Here is a 14,796-nt window from a genome sequence, read left to right as displayed (position 1 = left end):
GCGTATAGCAGTTGAGCTTGGATGAAAATCACGACGAGGAACTGAGATCATTCCGCAATTAAACATTAAAATATATCAAAAATGATAGTACAGTACACGTGAGCATAAATACAAGGAAGCTGGACATGTGTCTACACTTATTCAGAATGAATCAAAATACTTGCGAATTAATTACCACTCTCAGGCGGGACAATACTTTTGTGCATGTAAAGTGTATATATGTAAATTTCTGGATATCGTGTGCGTATATAGTGTATATATGTTATGTTAACTTATTAATACAGGATGTATATCGTTGAATATAGTGTTTGGCGAATGTCAGCAGTAAACGAAGAGAAGTATTTTTCAATCTACTTATAATTAATTGACACTGTGACTGGGGATTTCACGATGAAATGTGTTTTTATACGAATAATGCTGTTGCACTTAATTTTTTATTACACCATTGCGAATATCTTATTGCGTCATAAGCTAAATTTAAGTTGACCCCTCATTCTCATTGAATTGCATACATGAGAGGGGCCATTAAGTAGTTTTTATTTTTTTGAACTATGAAGTAATGTTTTGATCATTTAAGCTTATATTCGTATTATCAATATAATTGGTTCTTGAATTGTTTCAGAACCCCCTTAGTACCCTCTTTAACATAAATTTCAACCATCATGATCGGTAAAGCCGTTTTTGAGAAAATGCGATTTTTCGATTTTTCAAAATTGGTAAAAAACTTTTGTAAACAAAATTTTCTTTATTTGATACTTGGGATAACTTTATCTTATAGGTGTAGCAACTTGCCCCCGCAATATGGATCACATCCGAGCGGGGGCACCCAGACCGTGCTTATTCTGCTAGAGCCTATTTTGCTGAAAAAGTAAACAAAAAATAAGTGTAAAAAAGGGTCCCATCGATTATTTTTAATATAGTCTTAAACTGTTAGTAGAATGTTAAAGTTATGCAATTAAAAATAAAATTCCATTTCCAAAAAGCTTCAGTTAAAATTGGTTTCCTAACTAATCCCGACCAGGTTTAAGTCCCCCACATTTTCAGAATTCCTTGACCTGTATCAACACTGAATTAATCTTTAAAATTCAACAATTTGAAATCAGAAGCGCTTCAAAATGTAAAATTTCCCTCTATAATCGTAATAATATCCCACTTTAATCATACTCTCAAAAAATAGCTTGTAATTTCCCCGTTATTCGGTTAAAATTCCAATATTTTCTGGTATATACCAGTAGATACGATAAATCAGAGAAAATATTAACTTTGTATTCAAAATATTTTTTTTATTTTTGGATATTAATTTTATCCACCCGCTTAATAACATATAAACACGTACCTTCTTAGATGAAAGTGGTACGGTCGTTTCCCTGGTGTAGATTGGAACATCCATATCACTGACACTACTACTGATGCTAGGAGCTCGAGATTCATTTCGCCCAGGAACGATGAGGCGAGTTGGTCTCAAGGGATGTGATTCTGCGATGAATCCTTCGCCGAAATCATCGTCGTCTCGATCCAGTCTTTCCATCCTTCATCACAAAATATTGTCAATTACTGCAAGGTCTTAATTATTTTCCTCCAGGACTTTTATATTAAGAGCATTATTTGATTTCTTGGAACTATAACGCCTTCAAACTGATAAATGATAAATTCGCTTGCAAACTTATTTTCTAATATAAAAAAACTTTTGTTAGGAATTGACTGATATATTTTATTGGGAACATTGTTTTATTTTAATGTTACTTATTTAACATCGACTATTAAATTTAGATTTTAATTTTTTGTGTTTAAATTTTAATGGAATTCTAATTTTTAAGTATTGTCGATTTTTTTCTATCCTTATTCTTCTATCATTGAGTCATATTATTTCATTGAATGTTTGGATGAGTAAGGGCTTCCCGTACCTTTTTCAAGCAAGTTCAGAACTTGTCTCGTCGCACAGTGGATTGAAATATAAAAACGAGGATCAAAATGACATGTAGAACGAAATTGTGCACCGATTTTAGATGACTTATTTTTTTTTTAATTCAGGGCCGAATTTTTATAAAACAGTGAGAATAGATTTTTTATTATTTATTTATCCAATTTTTATATTAATGCAAACAGCGAAAAAGATGTCGATTTTTTATTTTCATTTTTTATCTCCTAGAAAACATTTTTCTCCTACTTCCCGTCACTTGGATGCAGTACACAGAGGTATAAGAAAGAAAGAAATTTTAACTTGTTAAGTTAATTGTTATTAATAAATTGTATTTATAAATAATAGACATGAGCTAATATTCGTTTTCAACGTACTATGTTTCTGCTCTATAATTGCTTGCTTTTATCGTTAGGATGATACGCAGTCATTATAATTTAAGATTGAATGTTATTAATTAGTTCTACCAAAAAATTATATAAGCAAATCTACATCTCAAATATTAACACATTAATTTTACCATCCCTCAATATTTGTTTATTTTAAAAACAAATTATATAAGCAAATGCACATTTTGGGCGGTTTTTAGCGAATAAAAATGAATTTTTCCTCTAATCTCGTTGCATTTATACTGCCAATGATGTTTTCTAAAAAAATGTTGCTATGCATTAACATTAGCATTCACTTTTTAAGCGGTTTAAGCGAAAAGAAAACGTTTTTTCTTCTAACCTTCCTGAAATATATTGGCAATGATGTTTTTTTTAAATAATTTCTATGCATTAACATTTATTAATTTTATAAACAAATGGACTTTTTAAATGAAAAGTCATCGTTTCCCTTTTCTGAACCTGATAAATTGTATTGCCCATGATGTTTTCTGAAGAAATTTTGCTAAGCATTAATATTTGTTTATTTTATAAACAAATTATATAAGCACATTCACATATGAGACATCGTTTATTTTATAAACAAATGAACCTTCGCGATATATAAAGGCAGAAATAAATCGTCTTTTCTTTTATTATTTTTTAAACTATTCTGACAAAATGAATTGTCAAGATGAAATTTTGTTATGCTTCACTATTTGTTTGTTTTGTAAAAAATTTTTTTAGTAAACATTTTTTTAATAAACAAATATGAATGTATAGCAAAAGTTTTTCCGAAAACATCATTGGTAATATAGTTTTAGCAAAGTCAATAGAAAAAACGATTTCTCTTTGCTGAAAAACGCCTAAAATGTACATTTACATAAAAATTAAATAAACAAAGAAGTAACAAATATACTCTAACCATTTTCTGAAAAATGTAGTCCTGAATTTACAAGAAAAAAAATCGATGCATAAGTGTGCTCTAAATGTCATTTTGAACCTCGTTTTTTATTTCACCCCACTGTGGGTTGTTTCGGTAGACAAGTTCAAAATTTTACATCAGTTTTTCAAATGATTTAAATATAGACAAGCTTGATTTTTAGAGGAATTCTATTAACATTAAAAATCCTTTGTAATATTTAATATAAGTAACCTGCCGTTTAGTATATTTATCACTATGAAGGGTTAAAAACATTGCATCTTTTTCTCAATTTAATTTTTCTCGCTCGTGAACATTTTTGGTCCTTTAAAAACGGATGAAGTGAATCATACATTCAGAGTAATTCGCGAGTGCAATTGAACCTCTCCGGATCAAAAGGGGACACGCGTAGATTCAGCCTGAGAAGTATTGTCCTGAAAGTTAATTTTACAAATCGTACGAATTTCAATTTTAAGAACTGATTATTGTAGAGAATTTTAAGGCGCATCTTTTTTTTATTTTGCAAAAATTTGTAAGTTTTATAGTTTTTGAATAAATTGGTAAAAAATATATTTTTAAAAACAAAAAATTTCAATCTTTTTTCACTTAAACAGCAGATTACTGTTTACACCTGATAATCACACGAGACAATATATATTTTTGAGTTTAAAATTTGTGCAACGACTCTCGATAAAGTAAATTAACTTATATTTTGTGATTACTCGTAAAATTTGGTTAATACCATTCTTGATTATTATTAAACGCTTCCGAGTCGGATATTTCGATCACATCACTTGTCTCTTTTATTTTAACTTTGATTATTATTAATTCGTGATAGTGTATTAGTTTCGAGTCACAAATACACTTCGTAAGACTGCAGTAATCAACTTTCGGGACGAAGATTCAATCATTTTATTATCTGTGACAATATTTAGACATTTTGTTTAAAGCGTTCAACTAATGCAATTACTTGTCGTGTCCGTATAAATTTCCTATCGGGGAGATCTTCCTACAGTATATAATCAGTAATTAAATACACACACATCTCAAAAAATGACTTATCATTTTGATTTATTAACACATATTAAGTCCTAACAATTAATTAAATTAAATTAATAGTTTTGCGTACATGAGTATTCTTAATTAATGATTAAAAATGTCTAAAACACAAGCTGAGCTGTGCCTTCTCGAGCAAGGAAACTTGCTAGTTAAATAAAAAGTTATTTCCTATCAGTTCTTACAGGACACATACGCGGTATGCTCCGGGCATCATTATATTATCCGGGCTCAAAGAAAATTACTTGCAGTTCCAGCAACAGCATATTGACTTACTGAAAGCAATTTTTTTTAGGGAGAAGTCCCTTCTTTCAAGAATGAAATTTTCACTCAAACAGAGGAATGGTATAAAGTTGTTAAGGGAAAATTCTTCAATGCAATCGACACTCTCGCCTCCGTGCAAGCATCGAAATCTTTAATGCGCGTTAATCAGCATGTCGCATCATCTTCTGTAAGGTCGTTTCCAAAAATTACCTTGCCAACCTATTTCTGAAAATTATACCGAGTGTTCGCTTTTTTTGGACTTGTTTAAATCACTGATTGCTGAAAATACAGAAATCGCGGATATTGTTGAATTACTTAATTTAAAAATAAATTTAACATGAGAGCCGGATCAGCTCCTTGATAACATTCGGTTTACAAACGAAAATATTAGTAAAACGTCATGAGAATAAGAAAATATTGATCAAGTGTCACTTGTCTATTCTCTTTTTATGAAAGCCTCTAAAGTCGTAATCAGTTTCGAATTTCAAGGATCTCGTCATCACTGCTGAAGACAAAGTAGAAGCTCTCTAGGCACTTAAATATCCAGTCGACCATTGGTCTCATTTCTTAGTCATTCATCTGACCAACTTATTCGATTCGCAAATTCAACGTGACTGGGAGACATCGCTAGGTGATACGACGGAGTGTCCTTCTTATGATTCATTGCAAACATTTCTTACAGGAAAGGTTCGAACATTCGAGATTCTTGAAGGCAATCCAGCTAACTTAAAGGATTCTTCAAATGCAAAGTCACATGCAAAATCGCAGGCATTAAAATATAGAAAAGGAAGCCTTTCTACAGATCAGACTCAGAATTCTCATCAGGTTCGAAAATGTTTCGGCTGTGGGTTAAGACACTTCTGAATTTATAGCGCTCAATTTAGAGCGATGAATGCAATACAACGAAAGGAATTCACGGCTAAAATAAAATTATGTCTTACCTGACTGCATCAATATTCAACCAGCGAATGTCCTTTACCAAGAAAGTGTCGATTATTTGATCAGAAGAATCACACAATGCTTCTTCAAGATTTGACGACATTAAACATCACTCATCAGTTACCTTCGACTCAAGGGGAAGATTGCACATTATCCAACGTTCATCATCTTAGCATTCATCATGTGACTTGACCTAGAGCAAAATGTCTATTATCTACAGCTATTATCAAGGTCAAGTCAATTAGTGGTACCTCAGTGTTTGGGGGTACACTCCTTGATCAGTATCCTGAATTGCCCCTCGTATCTGAGTCTCACGCACGATGACTCAAGCTCGCGTTTTGAAGTTGTGAATTAGGCTTGGTAACTATCAGTGCTGAATGCAGCACGCCCCACACCAACTCACGATGCTTAATGTTTTCTTGCGCTACATTTCGAATTTGACTTCGAGTATTCATTGAACGAGCCCGTGCTTGCACTTCTTACTCCATACCACCCACGTTTCGAAAAGGGCAATGGAAGTTGTTCTCATATTTTAGGTTTAACCCTCAATTGTCACACGTCCAACGAATATCGGTAATTGTCACACGGGGTCCATTGAACCCCAGCGTAGAAAACTGTGAATAATTTCTCGAGTTTTTAATGGACTTACTTGAAACTTATTGTAGATGTTCCTGAAAGCATTGTGAACAATATTCTATTGTTCATATAAAAAAATCAGATGTTAATATAGTGAAAAAAGGCTAAAAATGAAGCAGGCATTATAGAAATATTCGCGATTGAAAAAGCATAGGGTGCAATGGACCCCGAATGTCCAAAGGACCCCGACGTTAAATCAAGTGAACCCAGATTTCGTAAACTCAATAGTGATCGACGTGATCATGGGAGCAGACGTTTATCCGTATCTATTTCTTCCGAACATTGGGAATGGTCGCTTTAACGCTCCTGTTGCTCAGGTTACAAAATTCGGTTGAACCTTATCTGGAAAAATTGCAGGAGATTCGTTATCTAAATCAAATGAAGAACCATCTTTAGTACTTGGAATGCATGTTTTTGTGCAAAACACCATAAAATTTCACATTCAAATATTTTGGTAGGAACCAGTGGTTCCAACGAAGTCCATACTGACGTCTGAAGAACATGAGTGTAGGGATTTCTTCGTGTCAACTGGTTCACGCATTCCTAAAGGACGATATGTTATTTAAATTCTGGTTCTTGTGAGCTACATGGAATCTCCGACGCTTTAGAGGGAGCCTTCGCCGCAGCAGGTCATCTTCTTATGACCTCAGATTCTTATACGAAGTCAGTTTCGCTATTGATTTCGAAGACTAAGATCGCTCCCTTAAAAAAGGTATCGCACCACGCTTAGAGTTGTGCGATACAGTTTTTCTTGTCCGATACATGCATTACGTTCAGCAAACACTTTTTTTGGATATTCCCATTGATCTATGGTGAGATTCAACAATCACACTGTCTGGATTCATGGACAATCCCCAAAATGCAAGAGCTTCATAGCCAATAGAGTTTCGGAAATCCAAACCACACTCACATCAGCAATTTGGAATCACGCTTCTTTATCAAGTAACCCTGCTAATTGTGCTTCAAGAGGTCTCTCTGCCAATGAGCTATCATCATATTATCTTTGATGGCAAGGCCCAAATCGATTGTTGTTTCCAGATCTTTGGCCACGAATTCCATCATTATTCTATTATTATGAGTTTGTTCCAGAAAGCAAAGATATCAGCAGATGCTCTAATTTTCGAAAAATCCTATTGATTCAAAGACTAATCTCAAAGTGTAGTTATCTGAATAAAAATAGAACAGTCTACTTTCATAAGATTTAACATTTTTACTAAATATGTTAACAATATATCCATTTTTTGGTGTAAACGAAGATTCAAAATGTTTTAAGAGATTTAAAAAGATTTAGGATATTTTAAACTCATGAGTTTTAATAATAATATTAATATAAAGATATTACTATTAAAAAAATGTAAGAAATTATCCAACAATTTCAGAGACTCTTAATTTTTCCAGGTGTTTTACAATATTTTAAGGGAGTTTGAGGAGTTTAATTATATTTCCAGAGATTTTAGGGGGTTTTTAAGAGATACCGAATGATTTTGACGGGCTTTTAAGGATTTGAATAAATTAATAACGACTTCCGCTAATTACAAAGAATGTTAAGGGATTCCAAGAAATTTTAAGAAATTCCGAAGTATTTTTACGAATTTTGAAAGATATCAGAAGATTTCAAATGGATTTAGAAGATTTGAGAAGATTTCAAAATAATTCATGATTGGTGTACACCAAATTTGATGAATGGTGGTTAATTCCTCGACTGTGGGCGTATGTAATATGAAATATTACATGATAAAAAAAGAAATAATGATATTACGTGTATAAGGATATGGAAAGTAATTAGGACAGTCAAAATAGGTTTCTATTATAATATTTACAAAATATAATTAGAAAAAGCCTTACGTAATTAATGAACGCTCTCTAAAAACATTTTCGGTAATAGCTTTCCTGATAGAAAAATCTATGCCTTCTTGCCAATTAAATAAAAAATGGTTTAATTGTGAATTATACTTTGAGTGAGTAACAGCCTAAGTTTTTATTTGGCGGACAATCGAATCCTCAGAGGTCAATGGCAATCTATTTTTGTTTTTGCATCTATATGTACCACGTTAAGCATACTTTAACTGTGTAGAATAAGTCGGATTTCGGGAACCGAAATATACAACAGTTCATCATCTAAAGAAGCCAACGATTTTAAATGGCACTTTAGCTAAAAGAGGAGAAATGAATAATTTTTTGCAACCTAGACGGCAGGTGTATTACCTATATAGGTAGAATTAGCTCGTGACAACTGCACACTTTCCCTGTCAAATATTTGGCCGCCGATCAAGGCTAGTAACCTGGTGACACTTCTCTTTTCCTCTACATTCGAACTGCTTCGAACTACCATTGAGAAACGGCCAACCAATGAGGAGCAAAATAAACGCGAACTCTATTTCGGCAGAGGATATCGATGGCTTTGCTGATTTAACCTGCTCCCATTTTTTCGTTTAAAAATTAAAATTGAAAGATAAATGAGCCTCCGAAAATAAAACTTTATTTCTTGGATCTAAATGAGTTAAAATTCAAAATTACAAAGTCGTTTCTTACTCAATTTCCCACTTTTTCAGTAACGGATTTGAGTTCGATTCCGTATTAAAGAAAAAGAAAAATTGCATAAATGCAATTCTTAATTTAAATTAATTGTACAATAGATACTACCAAGCTTAAACAAAAAATCTGTTATTTGAAGTGAGACAAAATTAACCAAATATTTAAAAATTTAAATAGTACCTTTCTCCTAATTTTTATGTTTTTAAGATGTCGATTTTATTACAATTTCAAAGAAATATTTTCAAAAAAAAATGGATGACTTTTACAAACGAAGAATTCTGCCAGAAAGAAAGAAGTGAAGATGCCTTGAAACTATATTTTTCAACACTTTTTTCATATGAGGAAAAGAGGACATTTTTTTACATAATTTAACATTAAATTGATAAAAAAAATTTTTTCAGAATAAACTCTGGCTTAAATTTTTTGAAATGCCAGATTTTGTACTTAAAACAGTTGTTTCTGAAATAAGAATTGTAAATGTTTGTCACATTCGCAAAATCATAATTTAACTATTGTTTAAACAAATTTTTTAATTCCCGATAAGAATATTTATCTTGGTATTTTTTTTACCATTTTATACTAAGTTTGTCAAACAAAACTTTATTTATATCTCTGAATATTGACAACAATATATAAAACGATAAATGCCCAAAACTAATATTTTAAAATTTTTTAAAGTTTCGCATTAAAAGTAAATTTTTCTATTTGTCTACAAACTCTATTTCACTTTAAAAGGATTTTATAGACAAATGTAGATATTCAAAAACTATCCAATATGTCAATAAGCTTTAACTATAAATAAATATAGTTTTGGATTGATTTTTTATTTGAAAAATTAATTTGATATTTTTGTGTGTCATATTAGCTGAAAAGTTTTATATTGTTAATGAAGCGGTATCAAGTTCGAGATTAAAAATAAATATAATAATTAATCTAATATTATTAGCATAAAAATTTGAGTGGACAGAAAAACTCTTTTTTACTAGCATATTCTAATAGTGGGTAAAAGTTAGTTCTATTTGCCCTTAAAATTTTAGATCGATCGGATAATATCTTCTGTTCTGTGGAACGACTTAAAAATTCAAATTTTAGAAAATCAAAAAAGATTCTACAGACCAAAAAATTATGTTAATTTTTTTTGTATGTACAGTTATCGGTAGTGAATAATAATATAAAATTAAAAAACAAGATTTGTTTTCAAGTTAGAGCTTGCTTAAAAAGTTAAAAAAAACAGTTTTTTTTATTGTGTTAGCTGCCGTTTTTAAAAAATATTTAATATGTGATTAAAATTTTTTCAGCTTGAATCGAAGGAATATGCCACTTATTTTATATCGTACAAAAAAAATCTCTTGGCTTCTGAGACCTAAAAATTGCTCAAAAAAGGTCAAAGTCAAGATTTACAAACCAGAAAAGATTTTGTTTTCATGATAAAAAAAAACAATGGAATGTTTCTTCGAATACAGCTAACTAAATTTCAAGTAGGGCATTTTTGAATTTTTGTATAAAAACGTGTAGTGAACACAATCCAAAAAACTCGTTTTTTGCATATTTATAAAAAAAAAGTTATCATTTGAAAACAAATTTATTTTTTATTTTATAATTGTATATTATTACTGAATGCCAAAAACTCTGTCTACAAAAAATTAAAAATAATATTTTGTCAATAGGAATTTTTTTAATTAGCTAGAGTTGAATATTCAAATCCATACACGTCAAAGAAAATATTATTTGATTGAACTAAAATTTGGAGGGCTTACGGCTTACTACTGTAGGGCAAATAAAATTTCTACAGAGTATTAGAACCAGCTTTTGGAACAAAAAATTTTCAACCCACTCTATTGGAGATACATACTTAAATCCCTTTTTTAAAACGATGCTCCGCTTAAAGATATCACCAACATTTTTTTAAAATAAACTAGGTGCAAATATGTAATTAAAAGATTAAAAGAATTAAAATTGGAAATAACTGCATTTTGATCAATTCTCTAGAAAGGTTTCAAGTCTTTTTTAACATACAATTTTGTATAAAAGTGTAAAATTTAAAGAAAAATTCAGCGGACGTAAATTATACATTTTTTTCATCCCAATATGAAAAAAATAAAATAAATATAAAGAAATCATAGTAAGAAATCACATTGGCGGCGAGTTACATTCGCGTCATCTCATTCGAACAAATTTGAAGACAAAAAAAATTGCGACAAGTGACATTACGGCATCACTCATTCGCAGCAAGTCATATTGTAGTATTTCTCATTCGGAAAAATTTGAAGTCCACAAAAAATTAAGAAAAATTAGTGGTGTGACTTAAATTACTTCCGTGTCTTTCTGTGAACTTCAAATTTTTCCAAATGTGAGATGTCACAATATTATTTGCCGCGAATGTAATTTGCTGAAAATTTGACTCGCCGCAATTTTGCCAATGTTTTATGGTCTTCAAAATTTTCCGAATGAAAGATGGCGAAATGTGACATTCCGGGGGTAGGCATGATCAAAACTTACAAGTTCATTAACACAGAGCTAACTCCCAGTTATGAAAATTCGTTTTACTAGAAAATTTAAAAAAAGCATTTAATTTCGAGATAATTGTATATGCCTTAGGACTCATAAGTCGTGCAAGCTTAAAAAAGTTCCTGAAGATAAGTACTTTGCTTTTGTGAGGTCGTAGATTTAATTAAAAAATTTGCTAAGTAGCCAGGAACATCAAATTATGAATCAATTTTGAAAATTTTTTTAGTTTTGAATTGTTAAAAATATTTGCGTAAAGTGAAGGTGGCTTTTAATATGATGGCTGATAAATAATTGTTAATAAGAGTGAAGATTCCTTCCTACTGAAACAGAATTTTCCTTTCATTGACTTTTTTAAATTCACGTGCCTAGAATAAACCTTCTAAGTAGTGGAATGAATCATGGAAGATTTTCTCATAAGTAAATACAACAATGCCGACAGAGGAACCGTTTAAGCCCGTCTCAAAGATAATTTTTATATTTTTATGTCATAGCTTTTTTCAGAAAAATTTCCAATTCAGCAGAGTCATCCGAAAAAAATAATCTCTTTAATGATTGGTACTAAAGTTATAACCCAGGCAAAAAAATATGCTAATAATCAACAATAATTTTTTTAATAATTCTTTAATGCACACACTTCTCCATTTAATTTTTTCAGAACCTTTAAATATTTCGAATTTAAGTTTATAATAATAATTATTTATTATAAAAATCATTACAAACTTTAATTTACGTATGCTTTCTGTGCATCTCTTCTTTTTTATGACACTAAAAAAGTATACATAAACCATTGTGAAAGGGAAGAACAATATAATGCTATTTTTTTCTCTCAAGAGCTTTTTATTTAAAAAATATTTAAAAACGGATTTGTATAAAATTCCAATACTTATAAAATTCCTGAATAAAAAAGTGATAACTAATATTAAGCAAAAGGCCGAAAAAGTTTCCTTACAAAAAGAAACAACACATACACGCCGTCAACAAACATTTTTAGCGCACGTGTTTTCTTGTTACGACGTTCTCAAAAACGAATAAGAATGCAAGAGTCCAAACAATATGGAGCATAGTCACGAAATCCTGTTTGTCGAAAAGGTGCCAAATACTCTCAGAGACGATTGAATCGTAAAATTTTTAGAATGCGTAAAACGAGAAACAATCATACGTGTATAATGTCAGGGTTCGATGATTTCCATTACAAAGACGAAAAATAAACCGCCCTATGAAATTAAATTTCATTTATTTCTGGCACGCATTTCCGAAAATAAACTTTCACAAATACATCTGGCAAATATGCAAGTTGAAATAATTTATTAGAATTGTCCGTATATTGTGAGGACATTTTAATATATACGTAAAATTTGGCAGGTGGCGCGCTTACATATGGAAATATTTATACGTTTTTCAATCGAACGTTTGGGTGGTTGAATTCAAAATGAAGAATGACATCTTACGTCAAAATTCTATCAATGAAAAATGAACGGATGTGGAAGAGGAAGTCATTTTCAAACATAAAATTTGTTAGTTAGGTGAACTGAGACATTTGGATGGATTGATAACAATTGTAGCTAAAAAAATCCTGCTTATAAAATATTTGGAATCAAAAGTGACTAGTCTTGGTAAATTCAATTTGGAAGGCTATCGAATTTAGAGACGTCCAAATTCCAAACATCTTGATCTCATCTATGTCAACGATAAAATATTTGACTACACTGAAATCTTTCAATAAAGAAATCATTAAAACTCTGCTATTATAACCAAATATTCTCACGGCAGCGATGAGAAAAATCACGAATTATTTTCACACCTTAACTGCATCAATATGTTTATCCTCAATGATTGACTAGAACGTAGAAAGTTGGATGACTATAAAGTGAACGGAGAATCTTCTGAAAGAATCCAAGATTAAATGATCATTCTCCAGAGTGGGAAACATTCTCCAGCTCTTAAATATCTAAATATGGACCCTAAATATCCATTTCTTTCAAAGTAAGTTAGTGATTCACATAAGGGAGTGAAGGTGGTTTCCAATCGTGTTACCTCGTACGAGTTGGGTCTGGGCCGGGGCTTCCGAACAAGACGTATCAGGAACAGTAAAGTTATTCCGAGGTTGAACTTTTCCTAAAATATCACAGGTTCAAAATTCTGGAGAACGATTTAACAGACGAGAAAAGGTCCACGCGACGAAAAGGCACTGGCTCAAGACAAAACGAGAAATTTAAGGCATCCGCACTGACGGAATATGCTCTTGAGACTGAGCTAGGGGACGCACTTCGTCGCGACGTCGCCGTCGGCAAGATGCAGACGTCGGTCTGGTGGATTTAATTTTAACACACGCGTCTCCGTCGTCATCATAGGACGAGCCTCCGCTAGGCAAAAGCACGCAAAAGTCACGGCTACTAATTCTTAGGAGATGCAATTGATTCTCGTGATTCTCGTAATTGTTTCACACAAGCATTCGCTTTCGATGATGACCGTGTTAGATATTACTGTGGTGATGGAAGCGGTAAAACACCACTGTTGATACAATCACACATTCTAACGGAATCGGGTGCATGTGCTCTTTTATGAGCTCGTATTTTGCCGCTGGGTAATTGAAAGATGCAGTGCTGGTTCTCAAGATTGATCTTGGAATGCTACCAAAGAACGTCTTAGAATTAGAGAAAATTAAGAGGATTTTATAGGAAAATTCTGTTGTTTTCCTCTTCTTCTTAAACTATGATCTGATAATGCTTTGCAAAGATCCACAACCTATTCCTTAGAAAGAGTTTAATCTTTGAGTTATTTGGCTTGCAAGGCTTTTATTCTATTTTGGATAAAAAAAAATACTTTGTGATTTAATGTATAATACTCGATATTCTGTCTTCAAAGCTCTTTTACTCTTTAAATATTACTGGAAAAATCAGCAGATTACTTTGATCCTATGTCTATATAAGAATAAATAATACCTGCAGTAATTAAATCTGAATACGGAGCGATTCTATCTAGAAGTTACCCTTTGAAATCAAAACCTCATATGATTAATTTCCAGACTTTTTAATATCATAATACTGAGATTGCGAAAATAAGCTAAATCAATTGAAGAAATCAATTGACTAGTTCAAATGATATGAAATATGTACACCTGAAAAAAACTGAACAGATAGATTTTCAGTTGAATAACAAAAATTACCTTCTTCTTGGTCTAGAATGTGATAGGTTTGTTGCCATCGTTTTGCTAAGTTGACAAAGCGAGTCTTTATTCCTATATAGTAGCAGTTTTATCAACAAACATGTTATCAACTAGCTGATTCCTGGCAACTCCATACTCCTTGCTGAAATCAATATTAAAAAGTGGAACATTAATTAAGATTATGATTATTTACCAGAGATAGCAAACAAACAATGAGGAATGAAATATTCTAGCATTGAGGTATAAGCTCAGTAAATGTGATGAAAGTATTTATGTATCGATATATATAACAAAATCAATAATAATAATGAATAGACTAATGAACAGAAAATTCGTTCGCAGAAAACTGATGCTTCAGTACAGATAATATTGGATCAAAAAATAGTGTATTATGCACCTATGACTTGTACAGAAAACATAAACAAGTCGAAAAAGTCCCTCTCCCCCTTGGCGCATACAATATTTTTTATAAGAAATGGATGATTTC

The 14,796-nt window shown here is 31.4% G+C and overlaps 1 protein-coding gene across 3 annotated transcripts in view; it reads right to left on the bottom strand.

The window, feature by feature from the left end:
* LOC117177516 (solute carrier family 2, facilitated glucose transporter member 4-like) overlaps positions 1-14,796 on the bottom strand; it is a 113,932-nt gene that overhangs the window by 90,742 nt on the left and 8,394 nt on the right. Inside the window, exons 2-3 of one of the 3 annotated variants that reach the window (XM_033368272.1) lie at positions 14,310-14,451; positions 1,337-1,529 (exon numbers count right to left, since the gene is read on the bottom strand). In XM_033368272.1, coding sequence (XP_033224163.1) covers positions 1,337-1,529; positions 14,310-14,347 — 231 coding nt within the window. In that variant the 5' untranslated portion in view covers positions 14,348-14,451. Of the gene's footprint in view, positions 1-1,336; positions 1,530-5,466; positions 5,583-13,177; positions 13,417-14,309; positions 14,452-14,796 lie in introns of those variants that run through there. The other 2 variants (XM_033368273.1, XM_033368271.1) reach the window with 2 other exon arrangements.

This window comes from Belonocnema kinseyi, chromosome 7 (genome assembly GCF_010883055.1).
Source record: "Belonocnema kinseyi isolate 2016_QV_RU_SX_M_011 chromosome 7, B_treatae_v1, whole genome shotgun sequence".
Classification (NCBI taxonomy): Eukaryota; Metazoa; Arthropoda; class Insecta; order Hymenoptera; family Cynipidae; genus Belonocnema; species Belonocnema kinseyi.
This window is presented reverse-complemented; position numbering and strand designations above follow the sequence as displayed.